This window comes from Pelmatolapia mariae, linkage group LG14, assembly GCF_036321145.2.
Source record: "Pelmatolapia mariae isolate MD_Pm_ZW linkage group LG14, Pm_UMD_F_2, whole genome shotgun sequence".
Classification (NCBI taxonomy): domain Eukaryota; kingdom Metazoa; phylum Chordata; class Actinopteri; order Cichliformes; family Cichlidae; genus Pelmatolapia; species Pelmatolapia mariae.
The window spans coordinates 5373725-5392338 of NC_086239.1; the positions used below are offsets into that span (position 1 = coordinate 5373725).

Genomic DNA, 18614 nt, shown 5'->3' on the forward strand with positions numbered 1-18614 from the left:
TGTTGTGTTGTGAAGCGCTGAACAGAGTGGATGGAAGAATGGCAAGGAGAGCTTATTGGTTTTCAGGATGTTTGTGTAAATGTGAATGTGTGCAAGAAAGGAAAGACATCTGATCTTAAGCTTACAACAGACAGCAGTAGATCAAGTATATCTATATTAATGCATATATTAAGAGCAAGCTATGGTTTCCTCTCCATACCCCACCAGCTTATTATTATACTAAGAAACAGAAAAGAAAAAAAAGAGACAACAGACTCTAGTTATTTAGCACAAATATAGAGTGCTAAATAACTACTTATAACAGTAAAGGAAGAAGGTTTTATGCGCAGAGGACAGTCCAAGGACAGAACTATCAGTTTAACTTGCTTTTGGTTGATTTCTGTTTTTATGTTTTAGTTTTTCTGTGAAGCACTTTGTGATTTTTGTCTTGAAAGGTGCTATACAAATAAAATTTTACTTACTTACTTTTACTTTAATATTTAATACTTCATATAAAGCCTTTGTTAGCGATGACAGCTTCAAGATGCCTCCTGAGTAGAAAAAAGCTAGTTGCATGCATTGCTCAGGTCTGAAAAACAGCTCCACAGACATGATATTCCCACCTCCAGACTTGACTGTTGGTATGGTATTTTTAGCGTGACATTTGACCACTAAACATAGTGTGTGTTATGGCATTCAAAGAGTTCGGTTTGGTCTCATCTGACCAGACTATATTCTGCTGTTTTTCAGCAACCTTTAAACACACTCCAACATGCTTTTGTCAGCAATGGAGTCTTGCGTTGTAAGCACAGGTCATGGTAGTGGACTTATTGTTTTCTTTGAAACAATTGTGCCTGCTGATTCCAGGTCTTTCTTTTTTTTGACAACTTTATTTATAATTTTCCAGTTTAACAAAACTACAGAAGAATATAACTGGAGTTGCGATTACAAACATTGCCATTGTGAAACAGGTTGCGCCACACAGTGGCAAACCAGTTGGATGCAGGAAAATGTATAATCTATGCACACAAACAAGAAATACTACCATGTGAACAGGGTAGAAAACAAAAATAAAATAAATAAATAAAAGGGGGGGGGGGGGGCTGCATTGTGTGCAGTTCTTGTTGGCTTGATACAAAGAGTAGGTGGCTTTAAAGAAGAAAAAAAAACACAGACAAAAGCAGTATTACATCATACTTCAGTAAATGACAACTTCTCCACATATTCAATAAAGGATGACCAGGATTTGTAGTATTTACTCTGAGACCCTCTCAAACTGTATCTCAAATGCTTTATCTGCAAGCACTTCATCACCTGTCTCACCCACTGAACAAAAGCTGGCGGACCTGAATCCTTCCATTTATGAAGAATTAGCCTGCGTGCCAGGAGAGATGAGAAAGCCACTGCATTCATTTGATAAGAAGTTATACCGTGTTGGTTTGGGAGGACACCAACGACTGCTGTCATCAGATTAGGATCAATTGTTTTCCTGCACACATATGAAAAAGTTTTAAAAACTAATTCCCAGAACCAGTTCAAATAAGAAGCAGGTCCAGAACATATGGCTCATAGTGGCAGGTGATTCCTTGCACCTTGGGCATCCATCATCAGAGGAATTATATATTTTGGCTAGTTTAGTTTTGGTTAAGTACGCCTGGTGAAGGATTTTAAACTGTATTACACAATGCTGTATACAGATTGAGGATTCATGGATCCTGCTAACACTAAGGTCCTATAGGTCGTCCGAGATCTGGAGGTTGAAGTCCAGTTCCCATGCGTTTCTGGCTTTGGACACGGAACGGAGTCTGCCTTTGTATGCTGAAATGTGCTATATATTCTAGCAATAAGTCGAAATAAGTCGAAATTGCAGACAGTCATCGAATGGATAGTCGGTTCGGTGGGTAGACTTGGATAAGAAGTAAAGTGTTTAATTGCAAAGCTATGGGCTTGTAAGTATCTAAAGAAGTGAGTCTTTGGGATTCCAAAAACTTTAGATAATGTTTCAAAAGATGAAAATGACCCTTTAACAAACAGATCAGAGAAACAGGTAATTCCCCAGCTGTACCAAACCTTGAACCCTGCAGTGCTCAGAGCTGGTAAAAAAAAGATGATTTGACGCAGTAGGGGAGCAGACAAGCAACCGCCTCAGCCCGAAATGTCGTCGACACTGAAACCAAACATTAAGAGAGTTCTTAACCACAGGATTTTTAAAATTAACATTGCGACTGACTGGTAGGCTTGAACACATTATTGCAACAGGGGATATAGTGAGATTACCATCTAGCTCCATAGAGGACCAAAGTGGCCCTCTGCCTTCCTTAAAAGCCCGCATCCAGGTGAATAATTTCACAATATTGGCAGCCCAATAATAATACATAAAGTTTGGTAGTGCAAGGCACCCTTTGACTTAGAACACTGTAGCAGGGATTTACGGATTCTTGGAACTTTTTTGTCCATTACAACACCATTTTAATTGTGTTGACTCGCCCAGCAAGAGAGATGTGTAATACTGACCAGCATGCCAAATCCGATTTTGTTTTCTCTAATAAAGGGGTAAAATTTTGTTTAAAAAGATCCTGATAAGTGTCAGTGATTTGAATACCCAAATATGTGAATGAGGAGTGTTCCAATCTTAATTGAAAGGTTGAGTAGTCAGCCTCCTTTGCCAGACGGTTAATAGGAAACGGTGTGCTTTAGGTTCAATCTGTAACCAGACAGACGGCCAAAGGATCCACTGAGGTCCAGAGCTGAGGAATTGATGCCTCTGGGTCTGTATCATACAGAAGGAGGTCGTCTGCATGCAAAGAACACTTATGAATAGTGTTTTCCCTAGTGCAGTGGTTCCCAAACTTTTTTTGCTAGGCCCCCCTTTGTTTTACAGGAATAATGCCCCCCCCCCCCCCAAACACACTTTCGTCCACACGTAAACGGCGTTTCAAATCACCGAAAACAGAGATTTTTTAAAGCTCCTTTTTTGCGTTTACGTGAGGACGAGGAATACAGAGTTCGTCACGCAACGTCAAAGGTATGTGCCTCTTTTCACGTCACGCTGTGCGCCACGTTACTGTTTACATGAAATGAATTGCAGAATGGCAGATAGAGACAAAATACTGGTACTGTTAATCTTACCATCTTCAGGTTTTACACGCTTACATATACACACGCAGTTACTGTCCCTCCATTTAGAAAGGCAGAGGCGTCACGGTGTAATTATTTTACGTGTAGTTGTTTTTTTTCCTGTGTAATAATATTCATCATTGCTATCAATACATTTTTCAAAAAATGCCTCTGTGCAAAATGGGTTCAAAAACATAAACAACTGTGGGATACTGTGTGTCTGTGATTTGAACCAGGGGAACAAATTGTGGCAGGATCAGCCTGATATTATTTGTATTCCACTGTAACTGTACTGTATAAAGAGCTAACATCTACAAAATGTCAGGAGTAGTTAGTCATTACAAGAAGTGTTTGTGAACTAAAAATCAAGAATGTGGGATACTGTTTGTCCAGGATCTGGAGAGCCCAGCGCATGCTCCCGACGCTGGGAAAGCCAATTCTGCAGGGGAGACCTACCTTGGCACTTGTGCAGGTGAAGCCATTATCACTTTTTTTTTTTTTTTTTGCTTTTCATACCGCGCCCCCCCTGCAATGGCTTTGCGCCCCCCCCTAGGGGGCGGGCCCCACACTTTGGGAACCTCTGCCCTAGTGATCCCCCTTATTCTGGGGTACGCTCTCAATGCTGCCGCAAGCGGCTCTATTGCCAGATTGAATAGGAGGGGGCTTAAGGGGCATCCCTGGCGGGTGCCTCTATGTAGGTAACAGTATTCCGATTATTGGTGTGGACTAAAGACCAAATTTTTTCAAAACAGAGAACAGATATTGCCAATCCACACAGTCAAAAGCCTTCTCGGCATCTAGTGAAACTATTATCCCAGGGTGATCAACTGAATGGCCAGGATATAGGATATTTGTCAGCCGTCTGATATTGAAATATGACCGACGGTTCACTATAAAGCCTGTCTTGTCCTCGTGTATAATAGAAGGTGCTACCTTCTCAATACAAAGTGCAAGAGCCTTTGTGAGGATCTTATAATCCACACTCAGTAGACTAATGGGGCGATAGGATCCACATTCTTGAGGATCCTTGTCTTTTTTTAGTATTACACAGATTGTGGCTTGGGACAGAGTTTGTGGCAACTTGCTTGTTGCCTGAATTTCTGAAAAAAACTCAGAAAGTAAAGAGACTAACTTGCCGGCGAAGTGTTTCTAGAAATCACATGAGAAGCCATCTGGGCCAGGTGCCTTACCATTTTGCAAAGAATTAACTGCCTGCAATATTTCCGCAGTGGTAATAGGTAGATTTCCAGTAGCTCACGTTGGTCTGGGTTAATAGTGGGAGTATCTATGTTCCCCAAGAAGGAGTCCAAGTCAGCCTCTGAATAATCAGTGCAGCAAGTATAGATATCCTGATAAAATAGCTTGAAAGCAGCATTAATTCCGTCAAGGTGTGTTGCCATCCGACCGGAGTCTAACTGTATGTCGGGTATAGATTGGGCTGTAGCGGACTGACGAAGCTGATGTGAAAGATATCTACCTGCTTTTTCACCATGCTCGTATATATGATGTCTTGATCTAAGTAAAAGCTTCTCAGTTTCTTTAATTGAGAGTGTGTCAAGTTCAGACTGCAGCAGTACCTTCTGCTTATATAAATCAGCAGTTGGACAGGTGGCATATTGTGTGTCAATGTTTGCTATAAGCTCTGTCAGTTGTCAAAGCCGTTCATTTCGTTTTTTATTCTTATAAGACAAAAAAGAGATAATTAATTGCCCCCGCAAATATGCCTTTAGCGACTCCCAAATTATAGATTTTGAAACATCTGGAGTGTTATTCCTTTCTAGAAAAAGCTTGACGTAGTATTCAATGAATTTGCAAAACTCCTCATCTGACATTAACGTTGAGTCAAATTTCCAGAACCGCTGCCTTGCGCACACATTTGGAATTGAGATATCAACCTGCACTGGTGCATGATTAGAAATTACAATTGTATGGTATTTACACATGGTGACCCTTGGGATAAGGAAATTATCCAAAAGAAAATAATCAATCCTTGAATACGAATGATGCACAGGGGAGAAGAAGGAATAGTATTTTGGGCTCAGTGATATGCAGTGGATCTGAGATACCATAATTTTGAAGAAATGTATTCAGAACGGTCGCTGATCTGGAGATCCCAGTATGACTGACGTGGCTTAGACCTGTCAAGGTGGACATCAAGTACCAGATTCAAATCCGCACCCATAATCAGGGGATGCGTATTTAAATCTGGCAGCAGGCCAATCAGTCTTATAAAAAATTTTGGATTGCCCCAAGTTGGTGCATAAGTATTCACCAAAATAACTGGAGTGTTATGGAGCTTGCCAGTAACTATCAGAAAGCGACCATTCACATCGCATTTTACATTTGAAGTGATGAAAGGAAAATTTTTTCTAACGAGAATGGCAACCCCCCGCGATTTAGAGCTAACTTTGTGTCAACCTATTGTTTTGTGTGGAGCGCAGATGTGTCTCCTGTAGAAAGACAATATTCGGTTTGAAAGTCGACAGATGAGTGAATATCCTTTTACGTTTTTTTTTTTTAAATTATTTAGACTTTTCACATTCCGTGTAATAAATTTAGTAGAATGAGGTGTAGTTGCAGCATTTTTGGTTGCATACTTAGCCATATTCACACTTGCAAAACAATCATGACAAGCAAGCCGCACAATAATTTGGGATAAGTATACACACAAAACTGTAGCCAACAAGAGGAAAAAAAAAAAAAGTAAAAGTAAAAACCCAGAGTAACTACAAACGTAACTCCCACAAACCGGGAGCAAGCTACACCCTCCCCCCCAAAAGAGCTTATATCCAACATGTCTCTTCACTCCCTAAAACAGAAGTTGCTCCTAACAGGGAACGCCAGCTATAACATAATGTTTAGACATCTGGCAGATTGGAAAGGCACACGTGACTTCTCTTGGTCGTTTACTTTGCCCAATGATAAACAATTATATGACCTATTAAATTATAAAAGCAGCAAAAGTACAAACCTCTATCTAAAGTGCAGTCAGAGTCAAAGAGCAATTGAGGTAGCACAGTCTACTCAACCCGTATCTTGACTCCCACACACAGCCAAGATGTGATTCTTGACGTAGTCTTTAACAGCAGCTGGATTGGTGAATATTTCCTCTCCAAGAGGAGAAGAAATCCTTAACTTCGCTGGGTACAGCATCTCGAATCTCACACCCCGACATCAGCACAGTAGATCTTTGGCTTCTTTAAAGACCCCCCGTCTCTTCGTGACTGCAGATGGCAGGTTCGGGATAATTAGGATTTTGTCTCTATTATGGGTCAAGGGACTGTTTAGCGCGGCCCTACGAAGCACCTCCTCCTTTTCTTGAAAGTAGTGAAATTTGACAATAAGTGGCCTGGGTCTCTCGCAGGGAGGCTGCAATGTGCCCAATCCAGTGTCGAAGCGGTATCCAGGCCCAAAACCTCCTTTAGTAGCTGGGCCACAGAGTTGACAGGGCACGTCCCAGTCTCAAAGTGCTCCCTCACGCCAAGTATTCGAATGTTGCATCTGCGCTGTCTCCCCTCAAGGTCTTTGGTCTTGTTCGAAAGAGCTGAAACAATTTCTTTCAGATCATTAACTTGCTTCTCCAAGTACACACTCAGTTCGCACTTCATCTATTTGGTCAGAAACATTGCTGCAAAGCGAATCGATCAGGTCATTGAGAGCTTGGCACTTGGTCTCAACTTTTGCTTCCAGCGTAGAAATTTTGGCAACTACGTTTTTCTCCAAGCTAGCTATGGCAGCCATTAGCGCGGGGACGTAGGATTGCTATCAGTGGCCTTGGCTCCATCAGCAGTCTTTCTGGTATTTTTAGACCCTGACATTGTTGCAAAGTTCTCTTGAGTGATGCGCACGTTTGCAGTGGTAACTCAGCTGACGACAGATAACGCGTTAGTGCCGAATGTCACAGAATTTGTATGAAAAAAAAAATAGCGTATCCCCGCAGAGCAGCTCAGCCACGCGTCTTTACATGTCGCTGCTCCTACGTCACCCCCCTGATTCCAGGTCTTTCTGTAGCTCTCCACAAGTGGTTATTGGTTCTTTGACAACTCTCATACAAAACACAGTACACAAAAAGGTAGAGGGTGGTTAAGAATGACAGAGCTAAGATCCTTTGGGATGTCCACGCTAAACTCAGTGGTGTCAGTTAATTAAAACATAGAGCAGAGAACTGGCAAATTATAGTATAAGTACATTTTTAGTGTGAAATAACATGACTTTTAACTTTATGAATTGTTCAATGAAATAAATCTACCTATTACCAATGTAAACTTTTGTTATCTTTTTAGGCTCAATCACATTCACCAGTTTAACTTCAAATGTACACTTGTTAAAGCCAGACAAGCTATTAATTTGTCACAAATAAAGTATAGAGAGTAAATCAGAAATGAATAATAAGTACAGAATAAGCTCAAAATATTGGGTAGAAAACCCAAGACCACCAAGTTCAGTATCTTGCCTTAGACTACTTTGGCATGCAGACTCCAGCAGCCAGGGATCAGACCAGGGACCCTAACCCTGCTCCACCACCTACCCGAATACAGAGGCAAAAAGCTCCTGGAAATTGGTAACTTTTTGCCCTGCTAATTGCTCTGCAACCAAAGCCTACTCTCAGACTTCAGATCCATGGAGCACACAGATGCTTCAAAGGCTTCAGTTAGCTCCACTCTCCAGCAAATGCAGATAGATAGTAATTCCATGTTATGGTGTAGATTGTAGATTGTTTCTGTGATGGTCACAGTAGGTATTGTCTATAATGCTACATTTACTTCCTTCATTTAGTACCCTTCAGAGGATACTTAACATAGTCTTGGTAGTTGGCCACTTAGCCAGATTAGCCATGATCCTATCGCTTAGGTCAGCTCCTCTCACACTCAATACAGTCAACACATCTGTTGCTCTTGGGGCTTGGTACCCAATATTAAAAGACCGAGATGATGATATCTCCCCCTGACCTGACATCCTGGCTCTCCCTTTGTGTTGTACCTCGTCAATCTCCTTCTAGACAATTTTATACAACCATATAGTGTTTTAAAACCATAATTCAAACTGTTATGCAATCATTCTCATTTGCCATGACTAAAAGCATGACACGCAATATCATTTTCAAAGAAAACTCACCTGTCTCTTCATCTATGGCAAATCTTCCAAGCCCACTCCCATCTCGAATGGAGTACTGAACTTCTCCATCTCTGCCAGCATCATCATCATTAGCTGTGACCTGGAGTAGAGTGGTTCCAATCCGGGCATTTTCTTTAACTAATCCAGTCAAAGCAAAATCAGAAAAGTATGGGGCATAGAGGTTTTCATTCACATCTACAACCTCCACCTCCACAAAGGTAACAGAAAGAAGAGAAACAGGCCTTCCTTTGTCTTTGGCCTTTACAGTAAGGTTGTAGAACTGCTGTGTCTCATAGTCCAGCTCCTTTGTGAGTCGAATAACTCCATTTGCCCTGTCTACTTCAAACCATCCATTATAATCACTGGCTAGGGAGTACCGAACCTGGCCTCCCAACCCCAAATCTGGATCCAGAGTTTCTAACCAGGCTACAACTGTTCCTACTGGGAGATCCTCCAGAACCCTGGTTCTGTACACAGCAGGGATAAATAGTGGAGGACAGTCATTTACATCCTCCAAAATGATTTTCAGTGTGGTCACAGAAAACTTCTGGCTTCCTTTCTCCGCTTTGTCCCGAGCCTCAATTTTTAGGTTAAACGTAGAGACAAACTCCCTGTCTAGTTGGCCAGCAACATATAGTATCCCACTAGTGGAATTGATACCAAACTGAGTGGTGCTTGTCAAAAGAGAGTATACAATCTCGCCATTGGGCCCAAGATCTTTGTCAATGGCCTCAACCTGGATGACGTCAGTACCTATGGCTATGTTTTCAGGTATGACAATTCTAAAGCCTCCTTCTTGCAAAAATTGGGGTGCATTATCATTTGCATCTTTTATATAGACAGTAAGCAACCGCCAGGAACTTTTCTGTGGAAGGCCAAGGTCATAGAGAGTTAAGTTGAGGAGATAGCGATCGCTTTTTTCTCTGTCCATGTGTAGGAACACACTGATAAGTCCCGTCTGTATGTCAATGGTAAAACAGTTATCAATATTTCCATCTGAAATAGAGTATAGAATTTGACCATTGAAACCTGTGTCCCCATCATAGGCATTCACCTTGAAAACACTTGAGCCTACCTTAAGGTCTTCCTGCACAGTAATATCTGTGGGAAATGTTTTGTCAAACTGGGGTGTCTGCCGATTCACAGAAAAAAGGTCAATAAAACCTTCCTCAATTTTAGGTTTATTGCTAGCTTTGGACTTTTTCAGTAACTTTTCAGCTAATTTTTGAGCCACATTTGTTTCTTTACATGTGAAACGTTTGGAAGAAGATTTTCCATAAACAACTGAGATATTGACAAACATAGGATCAGAAAAGCTCTCACCATCAGTGGCAGTTATTTTTAAACTAAATAAACCACTCTTTGGATGGGCTCTTGAGAGAGAATGCTGCAGTGCAAGAACCCCTGAATCTGGGTTGAGGTCAAAGTACCCCTGTTCGTTACCTGAAATGATCTTATATTTCACTAACTCTAATTCATCTATATCAATTGCAGACATTGTAGTAATAACTTCATTTACTGGAAAATCCTCAGGAATAATCCCCTGGCATGCTACCTTCTCAAACAATGGCTGATTATCATTTACATTTTCTAGATGGATTGTTACATTGACTTCACTTTCTCGTCTGTAAGGAGACCCCCAGTCAGATGCTCTGACTATGAACATAAAGCTTTCTGATGAGGATTCAAAATCCAGCTCTTCAGTGGTGCTTATAACACCAGAAAACTGATTGATTTTAAAGGGTAATGGCTGAAGACTGGAAATGCTGTAAGTTATGTATCCATTTTCACCTTTATCTTTATCAACTGCAGAAACTGTTAATACACTGGTTGCAACTGGTACACTTTCATTAACAAAAACCTCATAAGAGGACTGAGCAAATGTTGGTGTGTGATCATTGGCATCCTCAATGGTTACCCTCACTTTAACTTTGAGATTACTATCCATTTCCATTACTTCAAGATTAAAGACATCCTGGAACACCTGAGTGAACCAGCGAGCAGTAGAGATTACACCCGTTAGGGTATTCATTTGAAAAAAAGATGAATCCGCAGAGGTTGTTAAGATATATTCTGCATCATCAGGCTCTGGTGTGATTTTAACAGCCACTACAAGTGTACCTGGAGGTGAAATTTCATTTAAACTGACATCATACAACTCTTGCATAAATTTAGCATCTGAATTTTGATGTTTTTCGACCTTGATTTGGATGACTTCAACAGCAGATAACTTCTGTGGGGTGCCCCTGTCTTTAGCCTGCAAGCTAAGATTACAGCCATAAGGGTACGTTTGACTTATTGACTCAAAGGCTTTAATAGCAAACTCTCCTTCTTTAGTTCTGTCAACAAAAAACTGCTCTGAGGGATCTCCTCCTACAATGACCAAGGAATCTATTTCTCCATTTAAGCCTTCATCTTGGTCCTCAACAGTAACCACTGCATACACAAGATTTTTATCCAGCCATGAGGGGCTGTGGGTGAGGACATTCATGAGTGGAGCATGTTCATTTATATGCTCTACATGGACAAAAAGTTTGGCTGTGCTGCTGATACCATTATTTCCATAAAGCTTCATGCCACGGTCCACCGCTAGAATTTCTAAGTCATAACGGTTCTGCTCATCAACATTAAGCCTTCCACTGAGAGTAACCACTCCACTAGTTGGGTGTACAGCAAACAGTTCAGTTTTTTCCTTGAAAAAATAGTAAAACTCTCCATTGGAACCGATATCTGCATCTGTGGCAGTAACTTGTGCTATACTAGTTCTGAGAGGGGTGCTCTCTGCTATGGTGACGGAGTATGTGGTAGGAGAGAACAAGGGCCGGAGGTCATTCATATCCAAAACCTGAATACTGACTTTAGTCCAGGTCTCAAGAAGAGCCTCTCCCTTGACAGAAGCTTTCACTGTCAATACATAATTATCCTGAATCTCTCGGTTCAAGATGGCGGCATTACCACCTTTAGTCCTTATGCGTAAGAAACAGAAGTCTCCGAGTACATACTCCTCTGCCTTGAAAAAACCTTCATCGTCACCTGAGGTGATTCTGTAGCGGATCTCCCAGGAGTGCTGGGCGAGGTGGATGCCCATTTTAATTTTACTGTTGGCATAGGTGCGTGCTGCTGAGTTTTCATAAATTGTGGCATGGTAGACAGGCTGAGTGAAGCTGAAGTGAGATTCATCTTGAGGAGCCCCATGGGTCTTCTGACCGTTGCAGAGTGGTGACTTCAAGAATACCAACAGCAGCAGCAAGGCCAGGCGGAGAAGAGGGGCTCGAATGCCTTCCCACTGGCTCATATTCATATCCATTCCATCATAACTCCATGCTGAAGCAGACTAGAAAAAGAAAGGCAGAGACATAGAGAGAAACGTCAGCAACAGGAGGGGGGATTCTTTTCATTCACAGTCTCTGCCAATCAACCATAGTTAATAGCCATAGTTAACCATTAGAGGAGTAGAGATGGTGAAAGAGATGACCCAGCTGAGTGCAGTTACTTGGCAGCCATAATGAAACTTACATCACCCTTGTGCAGTATGTGGATACCAATAATCTACTGCTACTTTTAGAAGAAAAAAAAGCTGTGGTTGTTTGTCAAGGAACAAAACAATTATATGGTTAGGAAGAATTGTATCATCATCAAAATACTATAGAACATAACTGCAGAGACAAATTGCTACTATACTTTGACCCTATCATAACCCATTTTCTAAATTACTTGAAAATTGCAGTACTATATTTCAAAACCATGTAATATCACCAAAAGTAAGCCAGTTGTGGTTTCAAATGCAAAGTAGCTACTTTTCTCAATGTGTTCTCTCTTTTATTAAAAAAGAAAATACTGTGTTCTGTAAGTAAGCAGCCACAAGTATGTGCCAATCTGCACTTTTGGCCTGAAACCTGTTCCAGTAAAAGCCATGCTGTAGCTGTAAGACTACCACAATAGTCTGCATTTTGGTGACTAAGCACTTTCCCCACAAGGGATAAAGAGATGGAGTGGGAAATGCAGATGGTTTCTGAGTCTTCTGAAAGAGTATTTACTTTCTGTTGAAAGTAAACCTATTTAGCTTGGCAACAGTGCCCCCAAATCGAAACAATACAAATGGAAACCTGAGCGTGCATTTAAATAAAATTCAGTAGTCATTCGTGAGTGAAAAATGTGACGATAATCCTAAGAGAAATGCAGAAAATATCACTTTTTCTTCTTTTTCTCTGACATTATTAAACTGTCAACTTGGTGACAGCTTCAGTAAGTGATGGTGGAGGTGGGATGGAAGCTGGTTGTTGGGAAACTTTGATGCTGAAAAACTCTGTGAGCTTTACTGGTTGGGAGGCACACTTATTATGCCTCAGTACTGAAATAACCCTTCCAATCTGTTTTTGTTCATTTTTGGCAGAGTCACTACATATCTTAGCTAATACAGTAATAATACATACAAATGGTTGTTTTTCCTTATTTGTACTTGGAGTAGAAACAATTTAAGGGATTCTGTCATTGCAACATCTGAAATACTATTACCATTAATTTTATTTATATAGTACCAGTTCACAATTTTAGGTTTATTGCTGTCTCAATACATTTCCTGAAAGGCATGGTTCTGCCAAAATTTATAGCAGACAGCTGCCGCTCGCAAAATGAGCAATGGCAAATGACAAAGCAGTGGAAGCTGAAAAATTGCTATACAGTGGCTTGCAAAAGTATTTGGCCCCCTTGAACTTTTCCACATTTTGTCACATTACAGCCACAAACATGAATCAATTTTATTGGAATTCCACATGAAAGACCAATACAAAGTGGTGTACACGTCAGAAGTGGAACGAAAATCATACATGATTCCAAACATTTTTTACAAATAAATAACTGCAAAGTGGGGTGTGCGTAATTATTCAGCCCCCTGAGTCAATACTTTGTAGAACCACCTTTTGCTGCAAGTACAGCTGCCAGTCTTTTAGGGTATGTCTCTACCAGCTTTGCACATCTACAGACTGAAATCCTTGCCCATTCTTCTTTGCAAAACAGCTCCAGCTCAGTCAGATTAGATGGACAGCGTTTGTGAACAGCAGTTTTCAGATCTTGCCACAGATTCTCGATTGGATTTAGATCTGGACTTTGACTGGGCCATTCTAACACATGGATATGTTTTGTTTTAAACCATTCCATTGTTGCCCTGGCTTTATGTTTAGGGTCGTTGTCCTGCTGGAAGGTGAACCTCCGCCCAGTCTCAAGTCTTTTGCAGACTCCAAGAGGTTTTCTTCCAAGATTGCCCTGTATTTGGCTCCATCCATCTTCCCATCAACTCTGACCAGCTTCCCTGTCCCTGCTGAAGAGAAGCACCCCCAGAGCATGATGCTGCCACCACCATATTTGACAGTGGGGATGGTGTGTTCAGAGTGATGTGCAGTGTTAGTTTTCCGCCAACATAGCGTTTTGCATTTTGGCCAAAAAGTTCCATTTTGGTCTCATCTGACCAGAGCACCTTCTTCCACGTTTGCTGTGTCCCCCACATGGCTTGTGGCAAACTGCAAACGGGACTTCTTATGCTTTTCTGTTAACAATGGCTTTCTTCTTGCCACTCTTCCATAAAGGCCAACTTTGTGCAGTGCACGACTAATAGTTGTCCTATGGACAGATTCCCCCACCTGAGCTGTAGATCTCTGCAGCTCGTCCAGAGTCACCATGGGCCTCTTGGCTGCATTTCTGATCAGCGCTCTCCTTGTTCGGCCTGTGAGTTTAGGTGGACGGCCTTGTCTTGGTAGGTTTACAGTTGTGCCATACTCCTTCCATTTCTGAATGATGGCTTGAACAGTGCTCCGTGGGATGTTCAAGGCTTGGGAAATCTTTTTGTAGCCTAAGCCTGCTTTAAATTTCTCAATAACTTTATCCCTGACCTGTCTGGTGTGTTCTTTGGACTTCATGGTGTTGTTGCTCCCAATATTCTCTTAGACAACCTCTGAGGCCGTCACAGAGCAGCTGTATTTGTACTGACATTAGATTACACACAGGTGCACTCTATTTAGTCATTAGCACTCATCAGGCAATGTCTATGGGCAACTGACTGCACTCAGACCAAAGGGGGCTGAATAATTATGCACACCCCACTTTGCAGTTATTTATTTGTAAAAAATGTTTGGAACCATGTATGACTTTCGTTCCACTTCTGACGTGTACACCACTTTGTATTGGTCTTTCACATGGAATTCTAATAAAATTGATTCATGTTTGTGGCTGTAATGTGACAAAATGTGAAAAAGTTCAAGGGGGCCGAATACTTTTGCAAGCCACTGTAAGTGTAGCTAACAGAGGTATAATGGACTGAAAAAAGATGAGTGAAGAAGAAACACTCATTCTGCATTTATTGATTAGTTATTATTAATCACTGGCTCTCTTCTACAGCCTGTCTTTGTCCTGTCTTCCTGCCCTCACACTCAACTGTGCAGCAGATGCCCCCCTGCCTGACAAAGTGGAGTAGACCAAAAGGTTCTCAAAAGCCAGACATCATGCTGTGATCCAAGAAATTCATGAACAAATGAGAAACAAAATAATTGAGATCTCTCAGTGTGGAATGTTATAAAGCCATTTCTAAAGCTGAGGGACTCCAGCAGACCACAGTGAGAGCTATTATCCACAAATGGCGAAAACATGGAACACTGGTGAAACTTCCCAGGAGTGGCCAGCCGACCAAATTTACCCCAAATTTTGTGTCCAAGAGGTCACAAAAGACCACAGAACAACAACCAAAGAACTGCAGGCCTCACTTGCCTTAGTCAGTGTTCATGATTCCACCATAAGAAAGAAACTGGGCAAAAATGGCCTGCATGGCAGAGTTCCAAGACGAAAACCACTGCTGAGCAAAAGGAACATAGAGGCTCCTCTCAGTTTTGCCAGAAAACATCTTGATGAACCCCTAAAGTCTTTTGGGAAAATACTATGAGGACTGATAAGACAAAAGTTGAACTTTTTAGAAGGTGTGTGTCCCATAATATTTGGCATAAAATAACACAGCTCTCAGAAAGCGATCATTATTTCAACAGTAAAATACATGTGATGGTCTGAGGCCGTTTTGCTGCCTCAGGACCTAGACGGCTTGCTGTGGTAAATAGTACCATGAATTCTGCTGTCTATCAAAACATCCTGAAAGAGAATGTCTGCCCATCTGTTTATGACCCCAAGCTGAAGCACAATTGGGTTCTGCAGAAGAACAACAATCCAAAACACACCAGCAAGTCCACCTCTGAATGGATTAAGAGAAACAAAACAAAAGCTTTGCAGTAGCCTAGTCAAAGTCCTGACCTGAATCCAATTGAGATGCCCTAGCATGACCTTAAAAAGACATTTCATGCTTAAAAAACCCTCCAATGTAGCTGAATTACAACAAAGATGTGTGGGCCAAATTTGCTCCACTGTACTGTAAAAGACTCATTGCCAGTTATCACGAACGCTTGATTGCAGCTGATGCTGCAAAGAACTGAGGAAGGGGCAAACATTTTCTCACACCACTGTATGTTACAGTCACTCAGAGAAAAAGCTGAGCAACAAAATGCCTCTCACACATTGCACAAATGGTGTCTGGAAGCTAGCTAGGTGAATGGTACAGAGGGAGGTGTTGTTCATGCTGTGCCAAAGCAAGAGCTCCCATAGATTTTACACTTGGGTTTTCATTTGCTAAATGTAAAAGTCACATAATACACATCTGTAATTACCTTGAACAAATGTGTATGGGTTTATGTGTGATATTATATGGGTGCAGCTCCTTTGCAGAGCGAGCTGCAGATGGGCAGTTGGAGCACGAGCTCTGTAGCAAAGGTTTAACCCTTGCATGTTACGAGTTCTGTATTCTGATAATTATAACATATACTATATTATGCCTATATTAATTCAAATGCTGCAAATATCCCTCTGTAAGAATTGGGCACCTCAACATGCCAGTTTTGTCTAATTTAAAGTAAGAAAAAACTTTAGCACCTTTTTTCATTCAACAGTACACAACAATAGCATTAAGCTTAATATTAGACTCCATCTGCTGAAAAATGTAAACAGTTGAAAGTTCTGAGCTGTATTTGATATTATTTTGTCATTGTTGGACAGATGTGGTTTCTGAGGATGTAAAAGTTTCAAAATGATAATTATTCATCAAACTTTCCATCTCTTCAGATCTTCTTATAAACACTGTAAACAATGCGAGCTTAAAATAATTTTTCATCTTTCTGCTGCATAATTGCTATGTTGTTACTATACCAGCAAACCCCACAAGCTTGTGTCAGCTAAATGTCTGCCACACACACCACATCAGCCACACAGAAAAATAGCATCATTCTCTTGAGAGAAGTCCCACTTACTGTCAGCTCTAAACACCCTGTCATTAGCTTTTTATTACAGGCTAATTAGCCTTGAAATACATGGCAAACGGCAACCAGCAACTTCTACTGGAAAGAGAGATAATGTTGCTTTGTCTCACCTTGCTAATACACAGCTATAGGTTAACATGTAACTCAGAGAGACAGTCCTGCTGGCAAGCCTGCTGGTCATAAAACCTTTATGCAGCTATAGAAAGATGTTATCAGTATGTAAAGTTAAGCGCACATATGCATGGAAACAGGCACATATGCATACACACTCTCAGTGAAAAGCTGACTGAGGCAACAAGGTAATGTGAAGCAGCAAACAGAATAGTTTTTTCTTTACCATACAAACAAGTATCTATGCGGTAGAGATCAGAAATGAAAGGTCTCTTCCTTGATGAGTTGACCAGAAATACTCCTCCCCGGGTCTAGGAATTATCAGCCACTCACAATTCACCAGGGCTGCAGACCAAACTCTCTCTGCGTCCAAATGTGGTGAACTTACAAGCTAAGAAGTGAAACAGACAACACATATTGAATCGCTGTGGTTTGGAAGCATTTTGATTAGGACAAGATTAATGTTAGCCTGTACTGAAAGAAGTCAAGTCAAGTCAGCTTTATTTGTATAGCACTTTTAAAAGACACCAAGTGTTGGTAAAATAAATGAGATAAAAAGATTACAAGACATCTATATATACACACACTTGCATGTGTTTATATGCTTGTATATACAAATGTTTATACAAGCATATAAACACACACGTATATATAAAAAAGGGTGAGGGTAACAGTGGTCACAGTGGTAATCAGGAGCGCTAGGTGCAGTGACTCCCAAGCTTGCCGATTGGCTCCAGCAGATCCCAGTATGTGTAATATCTATCTATCTATACACACACACACACATACATTTGCATGTGTATATATACAGACAGTGTTGGGAAGGTTACTTTTAACATGTATTCCATTACAGATTACAGAATACATGCCCCAAAATGTATTCTGTAACGTATTCCGTTATGTTACTCAATGACAGTAACGTATTCTGAATACTTTGGATTACTTAATATATTATCATGCTTTTTACAACTACGTGAATGTACTATTGCTGTGTGATTTATTACTATTACTGAAGGTCCGCGGCTCCAAACCGTAGTAAAGGGACCTCTGGCTAATACGGCGGGTTCCGTGTCGGGCTCGTAGCCGAAAAATAGCTTTACTTTGTTGTGTGGGTCAACTTTGCTTGCAAGAGACAGAGAGAGGCGTTGAAAGACTGCTCCAACGGAACTTATTGTTTTCGGAGGAAAACACTAACACAGCGTACAGTCGAGTCTTAATAGCGTACTTACAACTGGGCTCGTCAGGCACTCTTCTTGGCTGCAGTGGTTATTATTATATTTACATGCTTCCAGCTCCCGTTTTTGCTCGGTGACAGCTCGTACTTTTCCACTATCATTTTCTCCCTCCTTTTGCTCACAGACACATAACGGGTATAGCAGTCCATTCTCCCTGCAACACGGACTACACTGCCCATGAGGCTACATTCTTTAGAGCTATGCCTGTAGCATTCTGCCTATTAGCTTAGCACAACAACAAAAAGGCGCTCTCTCACCCAGGAAACACACAGTCGCAGACAGAGAGAGAGCGTCGCCCTGTAACCATGACAACCGTAACGCTGCCGCCTGGAACAACAGAACGTAGCTGTCAAACAAACCCAAACAATCCTGACCGGCCACAATATGAAACAGGAAAGTACCGCAGTGTAATCCATTTATTTCAACAAAGTAACTATATTCTAAATACCACCTTTTTAAACGGTAACTGTAACGGAATACAGTTATTCATATTTTGTATTTTAAATACGTAACGGCGGTACATGTATTCCGTTACTCCCCAACACTGCATACAGAAGACAAAAAGCATATGAAATACAGATACAGCCACTCAAAACTGCCGACAGTATATTTTATTCTATTTTATTCTACTGTATATAGTATGTTATTTTATTCCATTCTGTACAGTTGTGTACAGTACAGGGTGGGCCATTTATATGGATACACCGTAATAACA

At 41.0% G+C, this 18614-nt stretch overlaps 1 protein-coding gene across 9 annotated transcripts in view; it reads right to left on the reverse strand.

Moving 5' to 3' along the window:
• Window positions 1-18614, reverse strand: part of fat3a (FAT atypical cadherin 3a) — a 335255-nt gene that overhangs the window by 163998 nt on the left and 152643 nt on the right. For 8 of the 9 annotated variants that reach the window (XM_063492471.1, XM_063492469.1, XM_063492470.1 and 5 more), the window contains exon 3: window positions 8212-11545. In XM_063492471.1, the coding sequence (XP_063348541.1) occupies window positions 8212-11545 (3334 nt within the window). The remainder of the gene's footprint in view (window positions 1-8211; window positions 11546-18614) is intronic. The other variant, XM_063492474.1, reaches the window with a different exon arrangement.